Here is a 17821-nt window from a genome sequence, read left to right as displayed (position 1 = left end):
ATTGGATTAATTAGGCTGGATGCGGAATTTAGTGGGAGCTCCGTTAATTGCATGAACTAATTGCATCTTAATCACATAAAATGTTAAACAACTTTAACTAGTTTTAATTAGGCGCGTTAATTTGATTAACCACCTAAGATAGTTATTAGTTCGCGTGTGTTATGCATTGTTACTTGTTTTTTCGTTGTAAAATGCATGGGCCATTCACATATAGTGAATGGATGAATGGAATATATATTGTTTCACAGGTTTCGTGAAAATGGCAACTAGTGGGGCCCGATTAGGATAGTAAATACGGAATGCGATCCGTTATATATTTTTGTAAATCTAAATACGGTCTACATACCGTTGTGTATTTTTGTACCTTAATATTTAGATTAATCCTAGTCGTAGTAGCTAGTAATTTTATTTTGGCGGGGATGTCTCAAGACGGCGTTTCTATGAAGACGAGCCAAGTCGAAGACTCTTGAAGATTTGAAGATTTCAAGGAGTCATGTTAGTTGCCAAATGCATCTTATTTCATGTTTGCTATATATAATTTTTCTTATATATGCGAATGATATGTTTGCATGTCTAGGATTTCAAATGTTACGATGATTAATTGAGTTCACTTAAATTAACCAACATAGAAACCCTAGGTCCCTAAACTATTGAGCTAAAATATCTCATTCCAAGAACAACACTTATCGAACTAATGCGCGTATGTGATGGGCTACGCCAAAGCGAGGCATCACTACTTCCCTAGGAACGTAAGGTATACTAGGTATACAAGTTGTCTTGGTTAAGCTCAACGATATCGGTAAGGTGTCCTTAGATATCGTGGCAATGGAGATAAAATGTCAAGAAAGCATTAGATGCGACGTTTTATCGAACCAAGAGCAGCTTGGAGCTATTAGCAATTCGACTGTTTATCCTAAAATATTAAGTGTTAAGACAAGCCAAAGCTTGCTCAATCACTTTTTGATTTTTGGGATCTTGGAATCATTTTATTCTCGTCTAAAAGGGACTAATGTTAATGCGTGGATAAAATGCTTAATAAGATTGAAAATTTGCATGAACACTTTAAATTTCAAACTTATTGGTTTATGAATGGTTTTTCATTTCAAATTCTTTCAATTGTAGAAACATGTCTGCAAGTAACTCAAAGAACAACTCTATGTGCCCGGAACTCCCCGACAAGTTGGCTTTTAGCCTTAACTTGGTCAACTTCAAGGAATGGGAGGAGGAACCCAGGAAAACTCTTCGGAATTGTTCCTTGGAGTACACTCTTGATACTCCCATTCCAAGCTTCTTCTCTAAGGGAATCATGAGCGATAAGGCTCATGATAAATGGTCTTCCAATTGCAAGAAAGTCACACATCTAATGGCTAATTCTATCCCGGAAGATTGGAAGGAAATGCTCTCCTTCTATTTTCCGAATATTTTCCTCAAATCATTGGAGGATGTTGTCAATATAAGAGTCACCAAGAGTGAAAATGGCAACTATGATGGACTCGTGTTTGATTTGACTAGGTCACTCTCAAATATGAAGATAAAGCCACTGGATGTGGGTTGTCTTGCAAAGGAAAGGCGTCGGCTTTGGTAAAGGGTCTACAATACCAAATTGAGACCCGGCATGCCCCTTCGACCTCATGTGCTTGGAATGACTAGGCTCTTCAAACACATGCAGCTTCTCAGAATCTTATTGGAGGATGAGATAGGGGTATCTTGCTTGCTTCACCCCACTCAGGCTATGATGCACTTAGAGTGCATATAGCTGCAGGAAAGGGGACACGCTCTTTAAAAGATGTGGTGCAACTGCTTAGCTAAGCCATTGCCTATGGAGTGACCGAGAGGCCCTTGAGAGCAAGGAAGAGGGAGTTTAAGAACAAGGAAAGGATGCGGTGCTTCTATTGTGGTGAGCAAGGCCACTACAAGAGGGAATGCAAGCTCTTCCAAAAGGAGGAGGAAGAGAGGAATGTGGCATCTGCCACAGATATCTTCATTGACACTTGTGTTTAAAACTATCCATAGGTATTGGATACCATGTGTAACTCACTTCATGTTTCTTTTTCAGGAACCAAGTGAGAGGGCATCACAAGTGATAGGGTATTGGATACCATGTGCATCGACAAGCAGATGACAAAGATGGTCTTTTGGTCGTGCTTGTAGGCACATTTATTTTGTCTATAACTTGTAATTAAACAATTGTTGTTTCTTATGCTTTTGAACATACTTTTGATATATGGTGTTGGACACCAAGTTATTTTGATCACAAGACTTAATCAATGGTTTGTTAAGATTTCTTGTTTATATGTTCTATAAAATTCCATATCATTAGACAAATTTATGATACCGCCAAAAGGGCTAAGACAATCGAGTCGAATCAAACCTACTTGTGGCGTTGTCGTCTTGGCCACATTAACATCAAACGCATCAAGAAACTTCTTCAAGAAGGTGTTGTTGACTCATTCGACTTGGAGTCGTTTGAAAATTGCGAAGGATGTCTATTAGGAAAGATGATAAAGCAGCCATTCTCCAAGTTGGGAGAAAGGGCAAGTGACTTATTGGGTCTAATACATACGGATGTATGTGGACCAATGAGTACACCCGCAAGACAAGGTTATCGATATTTCATTACCTTCACTGACGACTATAGTAGATATGGTTATGTCTACCTTATGTAGAACAAATCTGAATCTTTTGAGAAATTCAAAGAATTTCATAGTGAAGTTGAAAATCAACTTGGCAAGAAGATAAAATCACTTTAATTGGATCGAGGTGGCGAGTATTTAAGTCATGAATTCGACGATCACTTGAAAGAAAATGATATTCTTTCAGAGTTGACACCTCCCGAAACTCCCCAATGGAACGGAGTATCCGAACGGAGGAATCTAACCTTGTTAGACATGGTTCGATCAATGATGGGTCTTAGTGAACTTCCTATCTCTTTCTGGGGACACGCACTTCTAACTACGGCACTAACACTGAACGGTGCTCCGTCAAAAGCTGTCGAAAAGACTCCATATGAATTATGGACAAAGAAAACTTCGCGGTTGTCTTTTCTTAAGATTTAGGGTTGCGAAGCATATGTCAAGAGATTAATTTCTGACAAACTTCACCCAAAATCAGACAAGTGTTTCTTTATGGGCTACCCAAAATAAATCAAGGGTATTACTTCTACAATAAATCCGAGAACAAAGTGTTTGTTGCTCGTGATGGTGTCTTTTTTGAGAAGGAACACCTTTCCAAAATGACAAGTGGGAGGAAAATCGAACTCGACAAAGTTCGAGAGGTAAAGCAATAAAGTCAACATGACAAAACTGACAATCAAAGTGCTTTAGAAGCAACTGTTGCCATTGGTAAGAGTCAAACCGACAATACAACTGCTCAACCTATTACCCTGCGTAGGTCGCAATGGCCAAGATCTCAACCAGACAGATACCTTGGTATTATCTTAACCGAAGATCAAGACATCCTAGTTACGGATGGAGATGAGCTAGTGACATACAAACAAGCTATGACGAGCCCCGACTCTGTTAAATGGCAAGAGGCCATGATATCCGAGATGGACTCCATGTCTGAAAATCAAGTCTGGGACTTGGTGACTTTGCCCGAGGGTTAAACACCTATCGGTTGCAAATGGATTTTCAAATTGAAGACAGAAAAAGATGGAAATGTATCTATATACAAAGCTAGATTATGATGAAACCTTTTCACCAGTTGCAATGCTTAAGTCCGTCCGGATCATCCTAGTGATTGCTGCATATTACAATTATGAAATATGGCAAATGAATGTCAAAACCCCCTTCCTTAATGGGATTTTGGAAGAAACTATGTATATGACACAGCCGGAAGGTTTTGTTGATCCAATTAATGCTGGGAAGGTATGCAAGCTTAAAAAGTCCATTTATGGACTTAAGTAGGCAAGCAGAAGTTGGAATCTGCGATTCGATGAAGCCATTAGTAAGTTTGGTTTTTATCAAGAATCCACATGAGTCTTGTGTCTACAAGAAGGTCAGTGGGAGTGACATCGCATTCCTAATCTTTTATGTCGATGACATATTACTCATTTGAAACAACACTAAATTGTTAGAGTCTGTAAAGGGCTGGCAGGGAAAATGCCTTTCAATGAAGGACTTGGGAGAGGCACAGTACATATTGGGCATCAAGATCTATAGGGATAGATCTAAAAGGATGATTAAATTGATCCAAAGTACTTATATATTTAAGGTACTGGCACGATTCAACATGGAAGGGGCCAAGAGAGGGCACCTACCCATGTCCCATGGCATAATTCTCAGCAAGAAACAGTGTCCACAAATACCTGATGAGCGAGAGAGAATGAGTCAGATTCCATATGCTTCGCTTATTGGATCGATCATGTATGCCATGATATGTACTAGACCGGATGTATCGTATGCCTAGAGTGCTACGAGCCGATACCAATCAGACCCAAGAGAGGCGCATTGGACTGCAGCCAAGAATATCCTAAAGTACTTGAAAAGCAACAAGGATAAATTCCTAGTCTATGGTGGCTAGAATTATTTTATTATTGAAGGTTATACTAACGCGAGCTTCCAAACTGAAAGAGACAACTCGAAGTCGCAGTCGGGGTACATATTGTGCCTTAATGGACGAGTGTTTAGTTGGAAGAGTGATACGTAGACCACCACTGCAGATTCTACAACTAAAGCCGAATACTTGGCAGCTTAAGTAGCAACTAAGGAGGCAGTTTGGATTCGTAAGTTCATTGGTGAACTTGGTGTTGTACCCTCAATTAAGGGTCCAATAGACCTCTATTGTGATAACAATAGAGCTATTGCTCAGGACAGGGAGCCAATGGAACATCTAGAAGTCAAACATGTCAAACGGCGATTTCACATGATAAGGGAATGGAAATCCGAAGGTGAAATTAGAATTTGGAAGATTGGAACGGACGACAATGTAGCCGATCCACTGACTAAAACCTTTGTCTCAAATGAAGCACAACAAGCACGTTGAGGCAATGGGAATCAAGCGCATTGGAGATTGGCTTTGATTTCCCTGTATAGATGTTTTAATTAAAACTCGATGTCTTAATGTAAAACACTATGTTGAACCATTCAATTTTGGAGCAATTACATTTTCTGCAAATTTATGATTACTCCATATCTATTTAATTGTGGTTTAGAATTAAATAATGAGTCCATTTGATTTCTAAGAATATTCAAAACATGGTATCAAGACCATGTCTTGGATAAAGGAACACCTGTTAAGTGAACATTGAATATTTTAATCAAAAATTATCCCTAATCGAGGTCGTTTAAATGATGGGCGATTAATGACCATTTGAGATTAGTGTGTAGTATGATTTATAGCACCGTTTCTTGTGCTACAAGGACATGATAGTCATAAATTATTTCCACAGGTACTAGTTTGGAAATGTACCGGATAGACCTATGAGAATACTTTAAGAGATATAAAATCGTCATAAGTATATTTCTCATTATAGCTATCGGAACCTTTTTCCTCGACCATGAGTATTGCAAGTTCTCTTGTTTAAGTACTAGTCGTTTAGATGTTGTCAAACGTCTTCCGTAAATGGGGATTATAATGGCAACACTCAGGCGACTAGGTCCTCTTAGTAAGGGAAGCTTATAGTACAAGACTCGGAATATCCCCCTATTAACAATAGGGAACATGTCTTTGTTGTTTACAAGGCCTCTCGAATAGTGAGACTGTGAAAATGCATGGCCGTGCTCAGAGGGATTTTAGAAATCATCTGTTTATTGACAGTCAAACTCGGGAATCGAGAAACACTTCTTGACGTAATAAGGATGACGAAGGATCTTACCTTATAGTTCATGAAAAAACATTAAGCGACATAGGAAAAGGGCTATACACAAATTGCATACTTGTCCGGAAGGACAAGTGGGAGATTGAAAGGAACGGTGTCCTTCCAACAAGTGTATTATTCCGGTAGAGGGTTCAGAATTATTAAAAAGCTAATTCTTTAGTAAGGTCAAGTGATCGGAATGCCTAGGTGGAGGCCTCTTCCGATCAGTAATATTAATGCAACATTATTATTACAGCTTAATCTTGACTGCACCCTTCGGGTCAAACCCAATCGAACAACTGATCTGAGACGACGAATCAATCAGAATGATTTGATGAGTCTTCAGAGTTTTACGAACAAAGACGCCAGATATCGAGCTTAGAGCATCGAGACCAAGCGTCGCAAGTCGAGTCGAATTTGGAATTTGACGAGACGTGAAATTAATCAAATTACAAGTTCGAGCCTAGCCGTAGCCTCACATTGGCCTAGCCATGTGGGTGCTAGGCTAAGCAAGACCCTTCGCAATGCTATCCGCAAGCCTAGCATGCTAGGCGTGCTAGGGCCATGCGTGCTAGCTAGCCATCGCACGTCGCTAGGCATAGCCTAGCACTGCTCGCAAGCATTGCAGCCTTGCGTGCTTGCTAGCGTGATGGCGCCTAGCCGACGCTGCCACGCACCAAGCTTGAGCATCGCACAGCAAAGCACACAGCATCGCAAGCAATGTGTGTGTGCGAGGCTGTGTGTGCTAGCTGGCCAAGCATCGCATCGCAAGGCTAGGCCTTGCTAACATGTTAGGCATTGGTGCATTGCTAGCAGCAGCATCGCACAGCACCACGCACCTGCTAGCAGCGTGCTAGGCATGCTGGGTTGTGCGTGTGTGTGCGTGTGCCTCGCATAGCAGCGCCCAGCACCACGCACTAAACAGCAACGAAGCATTGTGTGCTAGCTAGCCTAGTGCTGGCTGGCTCCGCATGCATGCTGGCTGTGTGCGTGTGTGCTGGCTGGATGGCCAGGCTGCCCAGCCTTGGTGCTAGGTGCTAGCTAGCAGCCTTGGTAGCCAAGGCAGGCTGCCAGCCAGCCACTTGGCATGGTGGTCCGGTTTTGCTAAGTGGGGACCAAGGCTTAGTCATTGCCTTGGGGAGCAAGCTGGGTTAGTCCTCTCCCTTGGTGGTCCTCACCTTCTTCCTCTCTCCTATTTCCACTTGTAACTTGGTGATTGAATTGCAATTTTATTTTTATTTTGATTAAAATAAAATGGAAAAATTGTAAATCTCCCACATTGATTGTGAATGGGAAATCAAGGTTCATTTCCCTATAAATACCAAGGTTTTGGGATTCGTGAAGAACACTTGAGTGAAACTAAAAAGGCATCTCCTTAGAAAAGTGAGAAAACCTTAAGTTTGTAAAACTCTAGTTTTTATTGGTCGGGTCTCGACTAAACTTCGGGACTTGGATCGTTCGGGTTGGGTTCGTGGGTACGAGACGTCGGAGACCTTCGCACTTGCAGGGTTTGAGTTTTGAAGTAAGAGCTTGGGTTCGAGCGAAGCACGCGCCAATGGTATGAATGTCTTTTGCTTCTCTCTCTTAATTGTTGTTTAATTTGTGATTACATGATTAGTTGCCTTAATTAGTGGGAAGGTCTTAGGCGGGTTTCTCTTCCGCGTAGAGTCGGACTCTACGAAACTAAACAAGAAGAGCAAGCCGACAGATTTAGAGAACGCAATAAGTAAGTACACAAAACCAAATCTAATGCTTGTCCTTTCTACATCAAGATATATTATAAATTCATCACAGACAGTTGGAAGATCCGTGCAAAAAATGATGAAACTGGGACCTATAACCATCCAATGATTGCGTATTAGGAGGGTCATCGTCAAAATTAGTGGCTTGAGCCCGGATGCAAAAAAGGTTGTGCGTGACATGACAAAGTACAAGGTTGCACCGCGTAACATCATGGAAACTATTGCAGAGCAACTTCCTGATGATCATCCAAACATCAGACACATTTACAATTGCCGAATGACTTGAGAATGGAGATGTCTGAAGGTAGAGGAGTTGTTCAGCAATTTCTTCAGTTGGCGAGACAGAGTCAGTATATTTACTAGGTCATAGCCGATGACCTCGGCGTTTTACAACATGCGTTTATGGTGCAACCAATCACGGTAAACATACTACGCACATACCCACATGTAGTCGGTATGGATTCGACATACAAGACCAACCGATACGGGATGTCGTTCTTTGAGTTAGTAGGTGTAACACCAAAAAATCAGAATTTCCTCGTTGGTTATGTGTTCATGCGCAACGAGTGCACGGAAAGCTATAAGTGGGTGTTGCAGAGATTAAGGGAGTTGATTGGGTATGATAAAGAACCATCGGTATTTTTTTCAGATTGTGAACTTGGCCTCTGTGCGGCAATGAGAGAAGTGTTTCCAGGGACATCACATTTACTTTTTCGATGGCACATTAACAAAGATGTGGAGGCTAGGGTGACTGATTTGTTCAAAAATAAGAAGATTGGTGCGAGTTTTAAAAATGGCGAATGGAAACGTACCATGGATGCTACAACCAAGGCAGATTATAATATTGTTGTAAATACAGTGAAAGCTAGGTGGGCAAGTTATCCATCAATGATTACTTACGTTGAGAGAACGTGGCTTTGTTATAAAATCAAATTTGTGACATTTTGGACGAACCAAGTTCTTCACTTTGGTAACACGAGTAATTGTAGAGTTGAATTGAAAGCCAACATTCGTAGTGAAGACGTGGTTTGAATCATCGACAGGTTCGTTGTTATAATGTTGTAGTTGTTGTCTTTACTTCATTTCAGTAATTTTAATTAAAAATCATAATTTTTTCTATAATCTGAATCAACGGCAAGTTCTTTGGATACCATATGGGCCTGAGAACATTGTCATATTGGTAATCAGATTATTGCAATTCGTAATGGTTTGGAGGCATCAAGATCGAAATTTGGTGAAAAGTACAGACAATTGCCACTGTCACGTATAAATGGCAAAGTTTCTCAACATAGTTTGAAAATTCTCGGTGATGAGACGAGAAGGATGAGGGAGTTGAGTTACCAGGTGCATGAGCGTTGTGGATGTGCAATGCGTGTGACCCATGGTTTACCATGTCCTTGCTAGATACATTATTTGCTAGTTGCACAGTTAGGCTCGTATATCAGGAAAATTCATCCATTTTGGAAGACCTTGGTTATTGGTGATGGTGTTGATATACTTTTCTTCGCTAACGATTCAACCGAGGAAGCTGCACATTTTCATTCCCTGGTTGACGAGGTCATTGGTAGTGATCCTACTATACTTCGAAATGTATCTCGCATCATTAAAGAGGAGCTGCATCAGGATCATGCAAACCTGGAAGAACCACATGTAAACCACAATGTTCGAGGTCGACAAAGGAACAATGATACCAGGGGTGATCCTTGTTATTTCGAATATGTAAACCGTTTAAACACTCAACGTGGTACACAACAAATAGGCACAACCTCAGGTTAGTCATGAAATTACACGTATTTGCACTTGTGAATTACACGCCTATTGTGAATTACACGTATTTCATCTTGTAGTGTACTAATAAATGACCATTAATTTTGTGCAGAAGATCAGTGTAACTTCAGTTAATCCAGGTATTTGGACTTGCTTCCAGGACCGATGTTGCCTTACATCATGGAATTGAAGGATGTCATTGGTGATGGAAACTATGGCTTTCGCTATGTGGCTGACTTCTTCTTTGGTGATCAGGCGCAATGGTTTACCGCGCGGGAAACAATAGCAAACGAGGTCGCCGCTCATCCAATGTTATACCAAAGGATTTACGGGATTGGAAGGGTTTGGATGAATGTAGAACTTATTCGATGGGATGGTGGAGCGGTTTATATGCGGCATTAGATGGTAGCAATTTAAGATTTATTTCCTATTGCTACTTGGTCCAACGCAAGGGTGATTTGTCTTGGTATAGGCAGCGTACCAATCTGCTACTACCCATGCATCACAGTGTTACCGTTGCGGGCACGAAGCACAGTCAAGGCACCCACTCAAGAGTTCTTTATCGCTATAGTTGGTGGGTCACATTTCATCCGTCTTGATCTTGCACAAGATTCACCTCTTCCCCCAAGTGCAGGTTGGTGGACCGAGCACCATGAGCCAAGTGTTGATGGATGGGATTAGCAATATGAAGTTAGAAGGAACATGTGGGATGCATTAATTAGGTAATGAACTTATTTATGTACTTTCACTAAGGTTGAACAGTTGTAGGTATGTAATATAGATTAATAAAAGTAATTAAACTAAGTTCCAACAAAACAAAATGTAAAAGTGTCAAGTTGTTACATTACATGCTAAATAAAATGTAATATAAAATAATGAAGATAAGTAATAAAAATGCAACCACTAATACAAATAAAGAGTAATCTACAACCCTATCATCGCCTTACAATCAACTATTAGCTGCTCAGTCATTGCCCTTAATTCACGCGACATGTTGGGATACTCATCCAGTGCTCTTTGGTGAATCTCCATGGACCAACTCTTCCACTGCAAATAAGAAAAAGAACATATTATAGAAATTACAATTACTATAAGTCGGATTAATATTATAATAAAACACAACTACTTACATAATTCGTGTTAGTCCTCTCAGGTAAACTGCTACTCCCAGCTGATGAACCCCCAGGAGATACACAAGGGTGAGAAAATCTATACATTCACTGCATGTAACCAGGAGTGACCGTAGGAACTCGACGACCAAGTCTGGTGTGGGTACCTAAAACTACACAGAAAGACGAACCATGGACAAACCTAGTGCACATCACAAATGTCATCTCAGTCGGAAATTCTACCCGATACATCTTCAAGTTGGTCGGTCTCTTGGCCTTCTCAAGCGTGATAATGCTCCTTGGAATTGCACAAATCCAAGTTATCGAACCACTCGATTAGGCAAGTACGGCTAAATGATGCTACGGTACTGAATGCAGCCAATAAATAAAGTGGGTGGCACGTGTCATGTAGGATCAACTCCGTACGAGAGCCAGTTAACCTCATGGTCAGTCAGCTCATCCAGTCTAGTACGAAAAGCTAAGAGGCGCTCCATGCTCTTGTTAGGGTATCCCGATCCAACATCCCAAGCAAACGCACACGGAATATTAAGCTCCCTCGTCAAGGTACCCTGCTGAGGCCGAAAGCACGAAAAGTACTCATAAATCCACGCTTGCAGAAGCGTGAGACAACCAACTATCTAATCAGCATCTTTTCTTGATGTCGTACCCAACTTCCGATACATAGGCTAGAGTAGCTGAACCCTAAGAGTACTCATTAATCGAAAGACCTTCAACAACAAGCTCGTGGAGGAAGGAAGGATGAGTGTGATTACCACTCTTGTCTAAAAACAGTGATCCTCCTAGTACTAACCACATGTATGTAGTATAATGGACACAAAAGGGCCTCTGCGCCTCCAAAGTCGTACCAAAAGTCCTCTCAGTCAGCACCCCACTACCCTGCCAAATCGTTTTAGTACCGTACTTCTTATTCAACATCCGCAGTCATATCCATGGTAACTGAGCACACGTCCTGTATGGAGTCCGTGCTAGGAGTGGTGGAAACCATGGAACCATCAGAACGAAGCCCAAGAATGTGTTACACATCGTGCAGCATGATCGTGATCTCCCCAAATGGCATATGAAATGTGTTCGTATCTGGTTGCCATCTCTCAACAAAAGCAGAAATCAACGACCAATCGAGACGCTTAAACATAATCCTGGGTTAGTGAGACAGACCACTACCATCAATTAATTCGAGGTTCCCTTGTGCAAGACGACCTCGCCAATTAACCAATTCAGAACACAATTGTGTCCTACTCAAACAAGGCAAAACATTTTGCTCCTTCTTGCCCTAAACATATGACGCCACATGACCACCAAAACTAGGGATAACAGTCCCATCCTCAGGACCACCTGGCATCGGCTGCTGCACTAACCATGTCTCTACTGAGCTGGTAGTAGGTTGACTCACTTGACTACTAACAAATCTCTCATGCTGACCCCTCTATACGATATTCTTGAGGGTCCGACTCTTCGTCTCGATCATCATGACTTTCCCACTCTTTGTCCTCATTGTCAAATGTAGGTAGTCCACCCGACAAGTACATGGGGCGGCTCCCTTGTGACTGATGCTCTCCTGACCAACTACTAGGAGACCCATATTGCTGCTCATGACGAAGCGATGCCCCCGTAATTACTGAACGACATGAATCCCTCCTAACAGACGCATTCAAACGTCGTGATATGATGACGAGCACCGAACTCTCAATCTACATTAAATAAGTACAAATCAAATATTAGTAATAATTACAAATATAACTATTTGATTAAAGCTGAACAACAAATATAAATATTCAAAAAAATAATTTCAGAACAACACCGTCACCAACAACATTATTTATAAAAATAAGGACGATATAAATAAATAATAATAATAATAATAATAATAATAATAACAATAATAATAATAATAATAATAACATTAACAATAATTACAATATTAATAACAATAATAATAATAATTATTATAAACCACATATTTCGCAACATACTAATAACCATAATACAAAACAAAAACAAAAACAACAACAACAACAACAACAACAACAACAACAACAATAACATTACTATTGATAATAATATTAATCAGTTTTTTTAAAAAAATTAATCACGAAAAAAATAGGACTTCAGCTTAAGATATTCGGATGAACCAATGAGGATCCAGAAATTTCAGACTGATCCACCTCGGACATCCGGAATTTTTAGGCGGATAAGTAGATCCGCCTAAAATATCCCGATGAACCAAGGAGGATCTTGAAATTTCAGGCGGATTCTCCTCGGACATCCGGAAATTTCAAGCTGATGAGTGGCATTTGTGCCACCATTTCAACCTCTTTCGCTAGCGAATTCCCCCAATTTGTCACTTGTTTGCACCTTTTCTTACCGTTTTTACTCCTATTTTAGTTACTTTAGCTCCCTCTCGTGTTTTCCATTTTCTTTTATCTTTTCTTCTACTTTTTACCTTCTATTTTTTTGTTTTGATAGCTCCTAGCACTCGTGGGCGAATTTTTGATTGCTAGACGGAGTGGAGTCGCTAAAAAGGCTCATCAAGGGAAGAGGAGATGCTGCAAAGGAGAGGGCGCGCTGCTCCAGCTAGCCGCGTGCGCCGACAGGGGGTTGTTAAGCTATGAAACAGATTCCGGAGAAGGCTGGGAGATGGCCAGCCGCGGGCGTGGCAATCAAGGTCTAGCGAACTTCTTACCCGACTTCGAGAGGGCTCGGCAGCCTATTCGGAGAGCCCTCTCCCTTGCCCATTTTCCTTATTATAATAGAAGACTATAAATAGGCTTGAGCTTGAGTTTTTCAATCATCAACTATTTCATTGGCAAAAATAAAAAAAACACTTTGTAGAGAGAGAAAATGCATGTCTTTTAGAGAGAGAAAACACTTAGTCTTCAAGATTCAATCTTTGTAATCAAATATTCAAGCTTTGTTCTAATTTGTTGCAAGGACTTTGATGATTGGGTAATCCTTCAACATTTATAATAGTAATCTTTTCTCTTATTTCTCTAATACTTAGTTTTATTGTTCTTATTCATATTTTCTTCATAAATTTCTATGCTTTATAAGTTTCATTGATTTCTCTTTCACTTAGAATCATGCTAGGTTGTGTTAGTATTGACTATGTGTTTAGTTTATTTGTCATGGCTATTTTCCTTTCTCTAGCTTAGATTTTTAGCTAGGGAAGGGGGTGAAAATCATGTCTATTTGAGTTCCTATTGATTATTGATTGGATTTTACCTTGAGTTGATGATTTGTGCATAAATATGCTTGGAGTTATTGTGTGGACCTATAACCCCAATGGTTTAGTCCTAGATTAGATGCATGAGAATGATCTAGTTTAGGGTTGATTGCTTTCATCAACTTGCTTTGAGTAGTTGCATGAGAATGAATTGCTTTGAGTAGAGTTTGAACTCCTTAGTATATTTCCTTATTAATTTTCATTAGTGTCTTGTTGGTCATGATTAGAACCCCTTCTCCCTAGTGCTTTTTGCCATTATTACCTCTATAATCTTGCTCTTCATCTTCATTTTAAAGTGTCTAGTTTAATCTTCTTAATGTTGGTTTAATTTAGTCGATTTTGATAGATAGTTTGATCATAAAACTCTTCAAAAACCAAACCATAAAACCCCTCTTTGTTACTTGCAATTTATCTTAGATTTCGCATTGATTGTGCAATACCCCCGTTTCCCTAGGATTCGACCCTAACTTGCCACTATCTAAATTAAAATTGACAGAGCTAGATTAAGAGACAAAATTGTAAATTTGATCTAGGTAGTAGTAACGACCTATTATCCATCGATCACAGGCGGATGTGTACATAGATCTGCCTACAAATTTCGAATCTACCTTGGTTCTTCCAGAATTTTCAAGTGGATCCTACCAATTGCAATTTTATTTTTCGATTTAAAACCATACTTGGTCGCCTTCAGTGTCGTCGCCTCGACAACCGTACGTCACCCGAATTCGCCGCTTGTTAAGGGTAAAAATACCCTGTCCACGTGGCCTAATAGCATGCTGACACGTGTCAGCCTCAGAGAGGCCCAAGAGGATCCAATCCTCTGCTGACACGTGGCACTTAAACCCTAAAAGGGGAACTAATCCCCTTCCACTATAAATAGAGGAAAATCCACATTTATTACACATTCATAATTACATATAAAAACCGAGCAATATTAATTGCAGAATTCTCTCTGGATCAGAGAGAAAAACCTTTATATTCCGCACTTTTATACATCTGGAAACGTTCTAACTTGATCGTCGGAGGCAAAACTCCACCCAACCGGAGTTTCCGTGGTTTTGCAGGTACATACAATCGACGCACATTCTTGAAATAGTAACTCTCCCGAGGGACTCCAAAAACCCTGAAACATTTGGCGCCGTCTGTAGGGAGATTACTTCTGAGATGGCATCCGAATCTGTACCGCCTGTTGAGGGAAAACGGCCTATGGCCGAGCCTAAGGTCCATACGGATTAAGATAGTGGTGACGACTTTGAGGTCAACACCTACGTGGCCCCAGACAGGTCATTCAGAACAAAAAGCACCCGTTCCAAAGAAACAAGGGAACAGGGCGAAAATAAAGCTGGTCCTAGCAGCCCAACCGTCAAGTTGGCTGGGCGACCCCAGGCGGCGGATGGTGCTGCCCCCGTCATAATAAACGAGCTCATGAAATTCATGACGAGTTTCAAAGGGGAGATCAAGGACATAATAAAAAAGTAAACTAGCACCAACAAGGGTCAGTTGGCCAAGAAGCCTTCTCCTTCCGGGAAGAAGCATGTTAAAGATTGTGTGCCTACTCCTCACCCTAAACCTAAGGGGGTGGACGGCCCCTAATAGACTTATCCAAACTTCGTTTCCCTAAATCAAGGCAAAGGAAGGCCATCCGGCATGTTCAGCCGAATGGGTAAAAAATGACTTACTCGGACGCCCGGATGTTCATCCAGGAGAAGAGAAGTAAACATATGTATAAGTTGGCCTCAACGTCGACTTACTTAGAACGTTTACGGAATAATTCATTGAAGTATTCAAAAACAAACTGAGAGAGTCAGTCACGCGGCATGTTCGCACGTACTGGCCCTCAAATTATCCAGCCGGCTCCGTATGTTCCTCAACAACCATACATGCCGTATCGATCACCATACATGCAGCCGACCCTCTTTGGAGGTCAGGCGGCACAGCAGGTCTAGCTCATGGACTGGCAACTCCGACTGCTTAACCTTAGGGAATAGCCGTCGGCGTTCTCCAGGTAGATAACCGAGGCGGATCAGCCGACCAAGGTTAAGCACGTGTTGGTTGGTACCTATGACGGTACCACCAACCCGAAAGACCACATAATGGCTTACACCAACCTCATGTACTTACAAGGGTTGGATGATGCCTCCTGGTGCCGATGCTTCCCAGCAACATTGAAGGGCATAGCCCAACGATGGTTTGGCAATCTGCCAGCTGGATGAATCAACAACTTTAAGACGCTAGCATACCTGTTCGCGTCAAACTTCTCCATGAACATCCGTGCCAAAAAGACAAGTCTCGACTTGGGGGCTATTCAGCAGGAACACAAGGAATGACTAAGGTCCTATGTCAGGCGGTTCAATCTAATGAGAATTCAGATCCAAGGGTTGTCTGACGAAGTTGCCTATATAGACTTCTTTATGGGTCTGAAGGATGGGTCGACATTTAAGTTCGACCTAGTCAGAAAGAGGGTTGCTACCCTCCAAGAGGCATTGATGGAAGCCGAAGCCTACATACAAGCGACGGAGCTCTATGCCATCAAGCACTCGTCGGACCCTAAAAAGTTAGACAGGAAAGAGAGCCGGTCTACTAAGCCGGCTAAAAAAGAAGAGAGTAAGAAAAGAAAAGAAGTTTGGGCGGCGGACCATCCTGGTCAGCCGTCCCAGAAGAAAAAGAGGGAGTTGAAGCCTTACGTCCCCAAGTACGAGTTCAACAAGGATTGCTCCTTCATCCTCATGGAGATTAAAGAACGGTTGACCATTGAAAAATCGGCAGCAATGAAAAGTCCCATCAAAAGTCGAGACAAGAGCAAGCACTGTCAATTTCATAAGGATATCGGCCATAACACCAATGGCTGCTATAGCCTCAAGCGGCTAATGGACCATCTGGCTGATGAGGGGGCTTTGAAGTCCTATATGATAAAGTCCAAGGGTAACCCCAAAACAAACAATGGACAACTGTCCAAGAAGCCGGCTGTGAGCTCTAACACTGATGAAGAGCAAATCTTAACCATAGCAAGCAGTTTCGCGGGAGGGGGTCCTACCATCCGGGTACCAAGGACAACATCAGGAAACTCGTCAACTTAGTAGATGAGGGCCAGGCGTCGAAAGACACCTTCCCTGAGGTCCTCATCTCTGAGAAGGATCGGGGCAAGTTCAGGCGGTCTCATGATGACCCTATAGTCATCGAATGCAAGGTTGTCAACCAACGAGTAGGCCGAATTCTTATTGATATCGGGAGCTCGTCTAACCTTATAAGCTATCAGTGCTTGGCGAAGCTCAAGTATAAGCCTAGCAGCGTGCACAAGGCCTCTCACCCCTTGGTTGGCTTTGGGGGATGGGTAGTGCATCCGGTAGGGAGGATTGACCTACCCATCCGGCTAGGTGAAAAGGGAAAAGAATGGCACACGGTCGTCAAGTTCTTGGTGGTTGAGGAATTAACCGCCTATAATCTGATTTTGGGCCGTCCAACCCTCAACGAGTCCAAGGCAGTCATCATCCCATCCCTCATGCTGATTAAATTTGAGAGGGATTATGGAACGGCGGGTTCCTTGAATGGGGATCAGAAGGTGGCAAGGGAGTTTTATCTCTCAGACGTCAAGCCTATTGAGGGCGCAGCCAGCCAAGGCGAGGAACTCATCGACCTTGACGACTTTCATGAGGCCACGCCTGCTCCCAAAGCAGTCGGAAAAAAGAGAAAGGCGGACCACCTAGTGACCGTCAGAAAAGAGAAGCAATAGCAATTACTGATCGGGGAACGACCAAATGATCTCCGTCCCCAGCCCGCTGGTGAAAATTTTGACATTATTCTAGACGACATCCGTCTGGAACGAACCGTCAAAGTGGGGACGGTTGCTTTTGCTAAGTTGGGTGCTGATTTGCACCAACTGCTGAAGGAATTCAAAGACATTTTTGCCTTTGAAGTGGAAGAGTTGTCAGGCGTCAGCCCGGATCTTACGATCCATAAACTTGCCGTGGATCCAAAAAAGAAGTCGGTTAGGCAAAAGAAGAGGAACCACGGCAAGGAAAGATCTCAGGCGGCAGCCGCCGAGGTTAAGAAGCTGCTGGATGTCGGGTTCATTTGGCAATGCTACTATCCTGATTGGGTAGCCAATGTTGTCCTTGTCAAAAAGCCTAATGGCACCTGGCGGATGTGTGTTGATTACACAGATCTA

General features: G+C 41.9%; 1 protein-coding gene across 1 annotated transcript; it reads left to right on the top strand.

Annotated features, from left to right (window-relative positions):
- Nucleotides 1–8028: 8028 nt before the first annotated feature.
- On the top strand, nucleotides 8029–9708 carry LOC110739559. Its single transcript, XM_021920016.1, has 4 exons — nucleotides 8029–8565; nucleotides 8728–8883; nucleotides 8968–9310; nucleotides 9467–9708. The coding sequence occupies exons 1-4, from the start codon at nucleotides 8029–8031 to the stop codon at nucleotides 9706–9708; spliced, it is 1278 nt and encodes a 425-aa protein (XP_021775708.1).
- The last annotated feature ends 8113 nt before the right edge of the window (nucleotides 9709–17821 follow it).

The sequence above is a fragment of the Chenopodium quinoa genome, unplaced genomic scaffold (assembly GCF_001683475.1).
Source record: "Chenopodium quinoa cultivar QQ74 unplaced genomic scaffold, ASM168347v1, whole genome shotgun sequence".
Taxonomy (NCBI): domain Eukaryota; kingdom Viridiplantae; phylum Streptophyta; class Magnoliopsida; order Caryophyllales; family Amaranthaceae; genus Chenopodium; species Chenopodium quinoa.
Note: the sequence above shows the minus strand (reverse complement) of the source record. Positions and strands in the feature narration are given on the sequence as shown.

Excerpts from the sequence above, each read along its gene's own strand:
- LOC110739559 (XM_021920016.1), top strand. The coding sequence starts at position 8,029 with ATGTCGTTCTTTGAGTTAGTAGGTGTAACACCAAAAAATCAGAATTTC. Across the intron at positions 8,884-8,967 it reads TGAGGGAGTTGAGTTACCAG|TTAGGCTCGTATATCAGGAA; the intron begins GTGCATGAGCGT and ends CTAGTTGCACAG. Across the intron at positions 9,311-9,466 it reads ACAAATAGGCACAACCTCAG|GACCGATGTTGCCTTACATC; the intron begins GTTAGTCATGAA and ends ACTTGCTTCCAG.